This window comes from Gracilinanus agilis, chromosome 5 (genome assembly GCF_016433145.1).
Source record: "Gracilinanus agilis isolate LMUSP501 chromosome 5, AgileGrace, whole genome shotgun sequence".
NCBI lineage: Eukaryota > Metazoa > Chordata > Mammalia > Didelphimorphia > Didelphidae > Gracilinanus > Gracilinanus agilis.
Window position 1 is genome coordinate 283814694 of NC_058134.1, and position 13732 is coordinate 283828425.

The 13732-nt window shown below is 41.5% G+C and overlaps 1 protein-coding gene across 1 annotated transcript; it reads right to left on the reverse strand.

Moving 5' to 3' along the window:
• Positions 1–104: 104 nt before the first annotated feature.
• METTL7B (methyltransferase like 7B) lies at positions 105–5009 on the reverse strand. Its single transcript, XM_044679362.1, has 2 exons — positions 4376–5009; positions 105–869 (listed from the first exon to the last, which is right to left on the reverse strand). The coding sequence occupies exons 1-2, from the start codon at positions 4871–4873 to the stop codon at positions 633–635; spliced, it is 735 nt and encodes a 244-aa protein (XP_044535297.1). The 5' UTR covers positions 4874–5009; the 3' UTR covers positions 105–632.
• Between the last annotated feature and the right edge of the window lie 8723 nt (positions 5010–13732).

Genomic DNA, 13732 nt, shown 5'->3' on the forward strand with positions numbered 1-13732 from the left:
GAGCCCCTTTACTTGTCCCCCTGATATTATTGTCCCGGTTCTCTGCTCCTATATTTTCCGTACCACCCTGAGCGTGAGGTGGGACTGACAGATCAATCCAGGGATTTCTGGTCACAGACTTTATTAGGGATCCAGGGAAGAGATGACATGAGCAAGTTTGGGGCTGGGGAGAGGAGAGGAAACCTGGATGGGAAGAAGGAAGAGGGAAAGAATAGCTTGGGGTGTTAGGCAGAGAGAGGAGAGAAAGAGGAAGGAGGGGAAAGAGAAGGGAGAGAAGAGGAGAGAGATATGTATGGATAAATGTCTACCCCTGAGTCCAGGGATCAGTTCATGAAACTACAAGTGAAGAGGGTTGTGGTGGAGCCAAGGGAGGGATAATTGGGAGACAGGTATTGAGGAAGAGGAGGGGGCCTGATGGGAGAGCAGCAGAGAGGGTAAGAGAAGTGAGGAGGCCCAACTAAGGAAGGAGAAGCCCCAAGTGAGAGGAAAGGACAGAGAAGTCATGGGCCTCCCCTTCCAAGTGGGGGGGGGGAGAGAGAGAGAGAGAGAGAGAGAGAGAGAGAGAGAGAGAGCAGGCTGGAGTGGAAGAAGGGAGGGATGGAATAACTCAGTTGGTCTTATGGGCCCTAAGATCATTTCACAGCCAGTCCTATGATGTGGGGACCAACTGGTAGCCACTTGAAGGGAGGGGGTTGCCATTTTAGTTGTAGTTTAGAAAACTTGGCTCTCTCCAGCTCTTTCCAGGTCTCCCTGGTGAGGTAGCAGCCATCTCCAATGTGCTTCCAGGTGGGTTCGACCACCCGCTGCCACAACAAGCCCCAACTTCCAGGGGGCTCAGCCACGTGCTCCCAAAAAAAGAAGATACCTCCCTTGGGCGGGAGGGAAGAGTTACAAAGTCACTCAGGGGTGGGCCTTTTTCTACTCCCCCTACTCTCCTCAACCTCTGGTGTTTTTAAACTGAGGGCTATAACCTTTGGAAAAGGAAGGGTAGGGTCCAAGCCTTTTTTCCCCTTTAATCCTTTCTAGTACCTCTTCTCCTTCCCCCATCTTCCTCCCCCCAGTCAAAGTCCCCAATCTTTTTATTTACCACACTGTATTTGAATGAGGGGTACATTCCCAGGATCCAATGGGAAGGCCCTGCCTTGAGAGGCAGGGGCCTCAGGGTGTAGAGTTGACTGCCTTGAATTTGCTTGAGTAAATTTCTTAATCACTTGGTGTTTTAGTTTTTTTCATCCAACAATCCAGACTTCCCAAATATTTATTTAGCGCCTACTGAATACAAGGCACTGGAGTGGTAGGCTTTAGGGTGCCTATGTAAACAGCCCCTTACCTAAGGTTGCAGATTAACAAAGGCAAGAGAGGGGGCTCTGGATCAAGGAAGAGAACTAACAAAATGCTCTAGGGAAAGTTTGAGAAAGGAGAGAACTTAGAATTGGGGGGAATCAGAGAAGACTGTGGCAATGGCAGCCCATGAATCCAGCACCTTAGCATTCTTGAAGAATGATGAGGATTTGGAAGGCAAGGAGGGAATAAGGTCACAGTATGGTGGGGGAGGGCTGGAGGGAGGGATCCATTTGTGTAGGTCAGTGATTCCCAAAGTGGGCGCTAGCACCCCCTGGTGGGTGCTGCATCGATCCAGGAAGGCTGTGATGGCCACACTTTTTTTGTAATACATTCTATTCTGAGTTCAATAAATAGTTTCATAATTTCCAGGGGGCTAAGTAATATTTTTTCTGGAAAGGGGGCAGTAGGCCAAAAAAGTTTGGGAACCACTATAGGTGATCGGCACCCTTACCACTCCTGGGCTAAGGACGGTCCCTAGCCCGGATGAAAAAGGAGGAGGGTTGGGCGTGGGGCTAGCAACCCCACCCTGTAAAAACTACATCTGCTAAAGAAACGGCAACCTAAAGTAGGGGCAGCTGGGCTAGCTCAGTGGATTGAGAGCCAGGCCTAGAGACGAAAGGTCCTAGGTTCAAGTCCGGGCTCAGACACTTCCCAGCTGGGTGACCCTGAGCGACCCACTGCCTACTAGGTTGTGGCCCTATGCTCCTAGAATGGAGTCCCAGGATAAAAAAAAAAAAAAAAAAAAAAAAAAAAAAGGTGATCGGAGCTTGGAGATGTATGTTGGGTTTGGATAATAATCCATACTCTGCCCTGGTCCAACCTCTCCTGGTATGTGTTGGGTTCAGTTCTGAAGAGCACATTTTAGGCAGGATTCTAAACCTTGTCATTTAAGATAAGTCAAAGGAACTGGGTCAGAGGGATGCTTAACCTGGAGGAGGTCCTTGGGGGGGTGTGTGGATGGGAGAGGAGATGGCCGTCTTCAAATATTTGAAGGGCTTTCTTGCCTAAGACACACAGGAGATAGACTGCTAGAGTTGGATATCTGGGTTCAAATACTGCCTGAGAAATGGCTTAGTTTGTATGATTGTGGGCAAGACCTTTCTCAGGGTCCGATTTTCCTAGTGAGAGACTGGGAGTAATGTGGCTTAGTCTATGAGCTGCTTGACCAGGAGTAAGTCACTTAATCTCTCTGAGTCAGTTTTCCCCTCTGGAAATGAGGGAGTTGGCCCCCAAGGACCTGTAGGGTCCCTTCCAGCTTCAGAGCTAATTACCTGCGAAAGGGGAACACAAATGGTTATACTATTTCCTCCCAAGATTATAAGGGCAAGGACTTCGCAGAGCCTCATGATGCTGCACAGACTTGAGATGAGTATTATTAGGAGTGAATTTGTGGGGCTCCAGAAGACCAAACCAATATCAACAGGTCAAAGTTATAGAAAGGTTCAACGTAAGGGAGAACTATATTTGGACTGCCTTGACAGTTGCCGAGTTTCTCATCACTGGCAATGTTCAAGTAGAAGCTGTGTGAATACTTGTTGAGGATATCCTAGAAGTTATTCATGCCTTGGAAGGGAAGGTGATGGGGGGGTGTTTCCTCAACTTCTCATGTTTAATAACCGCCCAAGGAGTCAGGATTAGTTGAGAGCCCTAAACTCCTGGGTCCCTTCTAATGTGGAGATTCTGCTAATGGAACATCTGCTCTCCTCCCTTTACAGGCTGTTGGGAAGGGCAAATTTAAGGGCCACAATTAAGAAAGTACTTTGGAAGGCCGAGCTACCCATTGACAAGAGGTTGTTACAGAGGTGCCACGTTTTTAGTAATGGTGGTTTGTTTATGAAGAGGCTGCTTCTTACAAAGAGACCTCTGGCTAGACAGCCCTTTTCTTTCCTCCCCTTCCACCTCCCACTTTAGTTCAGGGACAATCACATGGGTTCTCAGTGGGAATGATGTCCCTGGGGCCCATGTCAGTATTCCTCTGGCTCCTCAGGGGCTTACCAGAGTCAGGAGACCTGGATTTAAATCTTGGCTTTGACCTGTGCCACTGAGCTAATCACTTCCCCTGTCAAACTCAATTTCCTTGTCTATAAAGTGGGCATATGATATTTATAAATCTGTTTCATGGGGCTGTTGTGTGGAAAACAACAAAAACCTTAAAGGTTTTTCAATATGAGTTATTATTATTAGACAATTCACTTTCTCTCTCCATAAAACGAGGGGCTTGCCTCATTTGTCAGGAGGATCTTTTTCAACTCTAAATCTTTGCTCTCATGATCATGGCCAGAATAACTCTGCAGTCCTTCTCAGTGAAGCTATTTCTTTCCCTTGTGGTTGGGATTTGGGCTACTGGGGCTGGGAAGAGGAGGTTGAAGGAACCTTTGCTGGGCAGTGGGGATGGACATAGGATGAAAGGGTTCTTTTCATTCAGGCTTCCCTCCTCCTTTGTTCCTGCTGATCTAATGAGAGGTGGTGAGTAGCACGGCTTCGTCTGACCAGGAGTAAGTCACTCTCTCTGTATCAGTTTCTCTATATCTCTGTATCTCTGTATCTCTGTATCTCTATCTCTCTGTATCAATTTTCCCCTCTGTAAAATGAGGGAGTTGGCCCCGAGGACCTGTGAGGTCCCTTGCAGCTTTAGATCTCGTATCCTCGTATAGATGGTTTGGGTCCTAAGCACATTAGACTGTGGGCCCCCTTCCCAATATTTTCTTAGCGTTGCTATCAAGCTAGTCTTAAAGGCCACACCTTGCTACCACTGGAAAATTGTATTCTTGTAAATATTTCAGGTCTTTCAAAATGCCAAGTAAGGACCCTTTCCTCCATCTTTGTAGATTCTGGGCCCCCAAACACCAGGATCCCTGGATAGCACAGGACTGCTTGATTACCCAGATCTGCTTACTCCCAGATGACTCTGCTCTCCTCATTCTGTTGCCTCTAGAAATAATGCCTCTGCACCTGCGATGTCTCAGGGTCTCTTCCCATTACTCACGCATTCCCTGACCCTCCTTCCCAGCTCCATAGCCGTCATACTCACTGGTTTTAGCACCCTCTGGACTTCCTGCAGGACCTTCTTTGGGCTCTGGACTGAGCACAGGACCAGGGTGCAGACCACCACATCCATGGAGCCATCAGCCACTTGACTCATATCCTCCCCTGGAGCCACTAGAAACTGTTCATATTGAAGATGCTTGTTTTTGGCCATACTCTTTGCCAGGAACTTCTCAAAGTGGGGGTTCGGATCAATGCAAGTGACCCTGCAACCAGCTGGGTAGAACTCAAAGTTGGCACCTGTACCACAGCCAAGTTCAAGCAATGCCACCTGCCCGGAGGCTCCAGCCAGCTCCTTTATCTGGCTAAAGAGCTCCCGTTTCTTACCCTCCATCTTCTGGTTGCTCCTGAGAGTCAGTGCTGCCATTAGATAGGGGAAGTACTTACTACATATGGGTTTCCAGCAGCCCAGCAGGGCAAGCAGGTGAAGGGGCAGAGTCAGAAGGAACAGGATGGTCTGGAGAACAAAAACTAGGACATCCATAGTCGGGCCCTGGGGGAGTTCTCTGCTACTCTGGGACTGGATTTCTTCTTTCTGCCTGGCACTCTTTAAACTTTCAAACTTTGTTCCCTCTACAATGTTTATTTATAGTTAAACTTTACTCTCGGCTCACGGGGACTCTTTCCTCCTACAACCCAGCTAAGTGGATTATAGGAGTGAGATGGGGAAAGAGGTGGAGGAGTTTGGAATTCTTCCAGAATGCAATTCTGCCCTTTTTTGGTACTTTTCCATCCTGGGGGAAGGGACAGGCATGGCCTGAGGCCTTGAACAATGCTCAGTGGCCTGATGTTCTACTGAGATTTAAGAGTCAGAGATGTGCTGGAGCTAGCTTACAGGGACTTGTAAGAACCAATGATTAAAATTCCAATTAAAATTCAGTAAAATGAATTTATATCTAGGAAATCAAGAAATGGTTCAAATCAGGATTTGGTTGATTGTTTTGTTTTTTTTTTTAAACCCTTGTACTTCGGTGTATTGTCTCATAGGTGGAAGGTTGGTAAGGGTGGGCAATGGGGGTCAAGTGACTTGCCCAGGGTCACACAGCTGGGAAGTGGCTGAGGCCGGGTTTGAACCTAGGACCTCCTGTCTCTAGGCCTGACTCTCACTCCACTGAGCTACCCAGCTGCCCCTGGTTGATTGTTTTGTTGATTGTCTAGATTTTAGAAAAGATGGAGAAAGTGTTAATGCAGATTAAACCTAAAAGTGTGGCTTGCATACATTTTCTCTCCCCCCACCCCAACTCCTTCCCAAAGCTGGTTGTTAAAGATTTACCAGCACACTCCTGCTTACAGTCCTCAAATGATTCTGCCATCTCCCTGGCATGGGTATTGGTGTGTATCATAGCCCATCCATGCCTTGACATGCTCTGCAATTCTTGTCCATTTACATATATATATGATATCCAAAGAGAAGTAGCTCCCTAACATGCTGGAGGTCTTCTTCTAGGGCTTTATGTTTGTGGATGGAGGCCAAAGACTTGGGTTATCTATCTGTTGATGACATGATTGTGCCAGCTCCTTTTCTGTACCCACATTTCCAGATTGAGATTCTTCACGACACTTCTTGAGTATGGGTCCTCTTTAGAAATTGAACCTATTTCTCGGAGGAGAGCAGAGTGTTCAACCTTTAGCCTGGCAAGAATTCTTCCTGGCAAGAATCAAAGTCTCCCTGGGAGAAGGATGGAGGGAGGAGATCCTAGAGAAATCTATTCATGACTCCCTTTAAGCCACACCCAGGCAGAACTATGTGGACAGGAATAACCTGTACAGGCAACACATATACACACCTACACTCTAAGAAGGCAATTAAAATTAGAATGCAAGCAGGAAATGGGGAAAACAATCGTGGAAGTACATTTCTCTGATAAAGATCTCATGTTGAAGACCTCTAAGCAAGTGACTCAAATTTATAAGACCCCAAACCATTCTTTACCAGATAAATAATTCAAGGATATGAGCCTGTGGTTTTCAAAGGAAGAAGTCTAAGCCGTCAACAACCATGAACAAAAGGTTCCAAATCACTGGCAAATAAAGAAGGGCAAATGAAAGAAACTCTGAAGTTCTACCTCATCATCATTAGATTAGCTAAGATGACAAAATGGGAAAATGATACCTGTAGAGGGGTTGTAGGAAAACACTTGTATCCTGTTGGTGGAGCTGTGAATTGGGCCAGACATTTTGAAAAGCAATTTTGATCCAATCAGAGGTATGTTGGAGCTAACTCAAACCAGCTTGTGAGAACCGATTGTTAAATTTTCAGTATGAGTTTCAGAAATAGACAAATGCTACCCATCAGGGCTTCATTTACTATTTTTTGTTGATTGTCCAATGATGGAGAACATGCTAATAATACAGATTAAATTTAAAAGTGTGCCACATGTACAATTTTTTTTTCTCCTCAGTCAGTTAAATATTTACCAGAACACTCCAACTAAGAGATTAAAGGAAATATCTGTACAAAAATTGGTATAGAATCTGGAAAAACTGGAAACTAAGGGGGTATCCACCTATTAGGCAATGGCTAAACAATTTGCTGTGTAATAGAATGTAATAGAATAGGCGCAGTTGTTTGGGTGTAGTATATATATATAGCGTTGGTTCTGGAGTCAGGAAGACTCATCTTTCTAGTTCAAATTTGGCTTCAGACATTTATTAGCTATGTGACCTTGGGTAAGTCACTTAACCCTGTTTGCCTCAAGCTTGAACCCTAATTTCAACTCATCTGTAAAATGAAGAAGGAGTAAAATGGAGAAGGAGATGACAAACCTCTCCTGTATCTTAGGGGTCATGAAGAGTTGGATATGACTGAAATGACTCAACAACAGTGGGGGAATTTCTTTTACTTGACTATGTCTGTTTCTTACAAGGATTTTGTTTTTGTTTTTTAAGGGATGAGTGGGATGGAGAAAAAAACGAGTGTTTGTTATTTGAAAAAAAAAATTTAAATAAATAGTTAATGAAGGGCAAATAGGAGTGGCCAAACAACCCTGATTGATCCATCACTCCTTCATCTTGGACTTTATTCTCTCTTTCACATTTCTCTTCTTTCTTTCATCATTTTGATTCAGACTTTTCTAGAGGAGTAGACAGGGTTTTAGAGATAAGCAAAAGGTGCATAAATGGCAAGCATGATGAGAAATATTGCAGCTGGCTCAGGCAATGAGAGCAGATGACACAGAAAAGGGGGAGAGGGGAGGAAATAAGCATTTATTTTAGCACTTATTGAGTGCCAATCACTGTATTACGTGCTTTACAAATATTAACTCATTTGATCTACACAACCAAGCATGAACCAAGATTGATTAAGGACCCACAGATACTATATATCTTGTACATTTTTTTTTTTTTGTGGTTGATGACCTAGGAATGGGAGATTTCCTCTTTTTCTTTTCTTTAATCTGTGAACCTAAAATGGTAGAGTGAATGTTTCTCTGGTCTTTCCTCTGTTACATATGTGAGTGATTGGGAAATCTTCCATTTACACTAGAGACCTAAAAAGGATGAGATGTAAAAGGAGGAGATTATATTGTCTTTTGCATTTCAATTCTTTTTTTTTTTTTTTAAACAACATGATTGGCCAAGATGGCGAAGTAAGAAATGCTTGGATCTTGTCTGCTACCCTCCAAACAACTACAGAAGAACAAAAATGTCTCAAAATGAATCCGGAAGTGGCAGAACTAACAGAAGAAGAGGTAGAGCAATACTCTGGTCCAGAACAGTGTGGAGAGACAACAAAGAGGACTCATCTAGCTGGGGTAGGAGGAGGGAGTGCTGAACAAGTGTTAGTGGAAGTTGGATGTGATACAGCACAAGTGGCAGAAAGAGCACAGTGGACTCAGTTCAGCCTTAGCAGGGGAAGAGCAGAAACCAAGGCAAAACAGAACTGGCTGCAGTGGGAGGAAAGCAGTCCCACATAGTCCAGCCATAACAGAGGCCAGATAAGACCCAATACAGGCATCAGTGGGAGGAGTTGAGTCCAACAAAACCTCAGTGGGATTGGGAAGCATCTGAACTGAACAGCTGCAGACCTCCACAGAGCAGGAACAACCAGGTCAACTCTGCTAAGTGCTCAATCTAGGACCCAGACAGCTGAGCCAACCCCAGGCACAGTATAAGTGATGGACAGTACTCTCCATCCCAGGAATGGAGCTAAGCTTCAGCATATAGACAAAATCAAAGGGAAAAAATAACTCCAAAAATGAACAAAAGTCAGAGAAAAAGCCCAATACTAGACATAAATTTCAGCAACAAAGATGACCAAAATGTAAGAGCAGAAAAGGAAAACAATACAAAAATGAAAATGTGTGAAGCCTCAAAGGAAAATATGAAAGGATGTCAAGCCCAAAATTAACTCCTGGAAGAGCTCCAAAAAAGGACAGAAAAACATACAATAAGATATTTAGAAGAAAAATTAGAAAAGAAAATAATAGAAAAAATCAACATCTTAAAACAAAAATTTAATGAAGAAAACAATTCTTTAAAAAAAGGAAATACAACATCTCAAAAAAGAAAAATAACCTAAGAAAGGAAAGGAAGTACAAAACCTTAACAAAGAAAATGGCTCCCTAAAAATTAAAATTGGACAAACAGAAGCCAGTGATTTCATAAGATAGCAGGAAACAAAAAAATGAAAAAAAAAAAAAAGAAGAAACTAAAATCACTGGAAAAAACAACCAACCTGGAAAATAGATGCACGAGAGATAATCCAAGAATTACTGGATTATCTGAAAGTCATGATCAGAAAAAAAAAAAAACAAAAAACCAAAACACCTGGACACTATATTGCAAGACATCATCAGGGTAAACTGTTCTGATGTTCTTGAATAAGAGGAGAAAATAGAGAAAAAGTTTCTTTCTCTTGAAAGAAACCCCAAATTTAAAAATTCTAGACTCTTGTAGCCCAATTCCAGAACTTCCAAGCTATGGAGATAATATGATAAAGAGCCAGAAAACACAATTCAAATATTGTAGAACCCCAATCAAGATTACACTGGATCTAGTAGCTTAAAAGATCAGAAGGCATGGAATATGATATTCCACAAGGGAAAAAAGTCTGGCTTATAACCCCAAATCATCTACCCAATGAAACAGCATAATACTCCAGGGGAAGAAATGGATATTTAATGAAATAGAGGACTTAGAGGCATTCCTGTTGAAATGACCAGAGCTAAAAAGGAAATCTGATGAGCAAATTTGACACTCAAGAGAAGCATAGAAAGGTAAAGAGAAAAAACTCAAGAGAATTAGTAGGGTCAAACTAATCATTTCCCAGCATGAGAAAGTGATAACTAGAATACTTAAGATTTCTATGGTGAAAGAGATATTCAAGATATTTAAGATCCTTTAAGGTAATCAATGGAAACAGTGAGATTAAAAAGATTAAATTATTAGTAAGAAGGTCATAACCTATGAAACCCACTAAACCCTTTTATGATTATAACAATAGAATAACATAATTGTTAGTTAACCCATATAAATCATCAGCATTTCTTTATACTACCAATAAAGCCCAACAGCAAGAGAGAAAGAAAAATCCCATTTAAAGTAGCTGTAGACAATATAAAATACTTGGGCATCTACCTGCCCAGGAACCATATGATCACAACTACAAAACACTTTTCACACAAATTAAGTCAGATCTAAACAATTGGAAAAAAACACCGTTCATGGGAAAGCTGATAATAAAATAATAAAATAAAATAAAAGTTGATAATAAAAATGATAATTCTACCTAAATTAATTTTTTTATTCAGTGCCATACCAACCAAACTACCCCAAAATTATTTCATAGAGCTAGAAAAAAAATTTATCTGGAAGAACAAAAGACCTAGGAAATCAAGGGAATTCATGAAAAAAAAACCACCAAAAAACCTTAGCTCTGTACTTGATCTCAAACTATATTATAAAGAAGCAATCACAAAAACATTGAGGCTTGGCTTTTAAAAGAAATGGTAACCAATCAACCAACACGCAGTTATTAAACACCTTCTATGTGCTAGGCAGAATCGAGGTCTTGACTTTTATTCATTTCTATTTTTTGGTGCAAATAGAATATATGTTAGTTTGGAATTGTGCATCCGTCTCCTTTTTTGGGAAACAACCTTTGCTTTACCTAGATAATGGTCTGTTTTGCACACTAACGGCTGATTCTGAAATGATTTCTGTGGCAATAACCAGTAACTTCCTGTTGATTTAAGATAGTCCGTTTCACATAAAAAAAGTGATATTGTTTGGAACTGACACATCCAATATCATCTTATTTTTCTTGTAAAAAATACATTTATGCAGTTTTTGTATTCTTTTCTTTTCTCAGACCCAAACAATAGTTTTCTTTCTTTCTTTTGACATTCGGTCCTGGGCTCACCTTAGTATTGAAGTCACCAGGTTTCAGAGTCCTCATTGACTTCTCTCCCTGACTCTGTTTCATAGATTTCTCTATGGAAATTACAGACGTTCACATGTATTCATGAGGAGGGTCCTGATTACAAAATATTTCTCCCTTTTTCCATTTAGTTGTAACTTCTTTATGTTAAGTTATGGCTTCATTTCTAGCGAGCCTTATTGGTATGATTGTGGCTTGGTTCTTTGAAGAGCATTATGGATTCATTGGTCATTGGCCAAGATTTTTACATTAGAGCACCAATAATAAAATTAATATTTGTAGGCAGTCTAAAAGAAGTGTGATTATTAGGGAGAAGGTATGGATCTATGACCCGAACTGATGATCATTTGTGATCTCTACTGGTGGAAAAATTACTCATACTTACCTTCCTCAAGTCAAGGTCTGACTACTCAATAAACCTAATTCTCGCTCTAACCTTTTTCTGATCAAATATAAAATTCTCTGGCATTCAAAGGTCTTCATAACCTCCTCTTTCACTGCCACTTCCTAGCCTTCTTACATCTTCCCCTCCTTCCCTCTAGACTCTGGTATAGTTTTTTTTTTTTTTTTTAATTTTAAACCCTTAACTTCTGTGTATTGACTTATAGGTGGAAGAGTGGTAAGGGTAGGCAATGGGGGTCAAGTGACTTGCCCAGGGTCACACAGCTGGGAAGTGTCTGAGGCCAGATTTGAACCTAGGACCTCCCATCTCTAGGCCTGGCTCTCAATCCACTGAGCTACCCAGCTGCCCCTGGTATAGTTTTAAAAAAAAAAAAATCCTTACCTTTTTGTCCTAGAATTGATATTAAGTATCAGTTAGGTAATTAGGGTCGAGTGACTTGCCCAAGGACACAGCTAGGAAGTGCTTGAGGCCAGATTTGAACCCAAGACCTCCTGGTTTTCAGGGCTGGCTCTCTTTCCCTGAGTCATCTAGCTGCTTCTCTGCCCCCCATATTTTTTGATCAAGTTATACTGACTCCCTTGCTGTTTCTCCGAAAAGACATTCTATTTCCTAACTCAAGACATTTCATTGCTTGTTTCCTGTGTCTAGAATACTCTCTTCTCGTCTCTGAATTCTCTGGCTTCTTCCAAGTTCCAGCTAAAATCTCACTTTTATAAGAAGTCTTTCCCAGTATTCCTTAAATCTTATGCCTTCTCTCCCCTGAAAATTTCAAATTTATCCTGTAAATGGTTTGTTTGTGCACAGTTGTTTTTATGTTGTCTACCCACATTAGACTGTGAGCTCCTGGAGATAAGATCCTGTCCTTTTTTTATCTTTCTTCATAAGTACAGTGCTTAGCATAGTTCCTGGTACATTGTTGTGGTTCACTTCAGGCATTTCAGTTATGTCCGACTCTTCATTACCCTTTTTGGGCTTTTCTTGGCAAAGATACTGGAGTGGTTTGTCATTTTCCTTGTTCAGTTCAGTTGCAGATGAGGAAACAGAGGCAAGCAGGATTAAGTGACTTGCCCAGGGTCACACAGTTAATAAAGTGTTTGAGGTCAGATTTGAATTCAGGGAGATTAGTTTTCCTGACTTTAGGCTTGACACTCTATCCACTTTGCCACCTAGCTGCCCAATCTTGGAAGATAGTAGGTATTAATAAATGTTTATTGACTGACTCATGAGATTATATATCTACTAAAGCATCAATATAGTAATTTAGGAGCAGCTAGTGTATAGAACATCAGGCTGGTAGTTGGAAGGACCTGGGTTCAAATCTGACCTCAAACTTGTCCTAGTTATGTGACCCTGGGTAAGTAACTTTACCCCAATTGTCTAGCCCTTGTTGCTCTCCTTTCTTAGAACTGAGACTAAGACAGAAGGAAAGGGTTAAAAAACAACAACAAAAATCTCCCCCTAAACTGAATAATTGAAGTAGAGTAATAACATACAATTTCTTTTTTAAAAATGATTTTTATTCTAAACTTAGTAACTACTATTGAAAACAGATATTTAAACAACCAAAATAAAAGCACATCCTTAAAATTATAAACTCAAAATTGTTCATTAATGATTAAAAACTTCTATTTATGCTATATCGTTAAGTTTTTATTCGACATTAAGTTGGAGCCTGACATAGTGGATGAAAGACTAGTCTTGAAGTCAGGAAGGACCAAGTTTAAATCCTGTCTCAGATGCATACTAGCTATGTAACTCTCAGCAAATCATTTAACCTTTCACTGTCTTAGACAACTCTCTTAAGACAAACTGCAGAGCAGAGTTATTGGTGATCTGCAATGGTAAGGGAGTATCCCCATACTAATGAAATCCGAGGTTCCATCTATCACCTCCTCACCCCAAATAAATGTCCTAAGTTTTGGAAGAAAGGAAGGATGTCATAGTGGTTACAAGGAGGTTAGCCTTGTAAGTAGGAAGGCCTTTGTTCAAATCTTGCCTTCGACACTTAAAGCCATGTGACTGTAGATAAGTCACTTTTCAGTGGCTCGGACAACTAAGACTATAAAGGAAAGGTGAGTTTCCGTTCTGCAGGAGTAGAGAAAATTACTACCACCTAAACTAATGAAATTAGGTCTAGAGCAAAATAAACAAATAAACAAGAAAGAGTGAGGGATGCTGGTGAGGGAGGCAGGCCAAGAAACTAGGGCAGTGGAGAAGACTTTCTCTTTCCTGTAGGTAGAACTATCATCTTTTTCTCTCCATGGGGTGGATTTGAGGGGTAGCAGAGAGTATCTTCCTTTCTAAATCCAGCCTACCAAGAATGGTGGCTATAGGTCAGAAGGCTAAAGTTGTTTCCCTTTGTAGCTAGTTGCTTTCACCAGTCTGTGATTTATTTCTCAGGGTAACTGTTTTCCAAATTCATGTTAAATTTGTATGGTCTAGAAGGCTTCTTCCACATTATCCTAATAGCTCCAAGCCCCCAGGTCGGCTTTTCCTGACCAACCCTTCTGTCCCACTAAAGTAAGAAACTTGTTTCTCTTATTCTTTCCCTATTTATA

What these genes read in the sequence shown, in the direction of transcription:
- METTL7B (XM_044679362.1), bottom strand. Translation starts at nt 4,873, where the DNA reads ATGGATGTCCTAGTTTTTGTTCTCCAGACCATCCTGTTCCTTCTGACT. An exon ending in TCCAGAGGGTGCTAAAACCA is followed by an intron (nt 870 to 4,375) that starts GTGAGTATGACG and finishes CTCCCGCCCAAG; the next exon opens with GGAGGTATCTTCTTTTTTTG.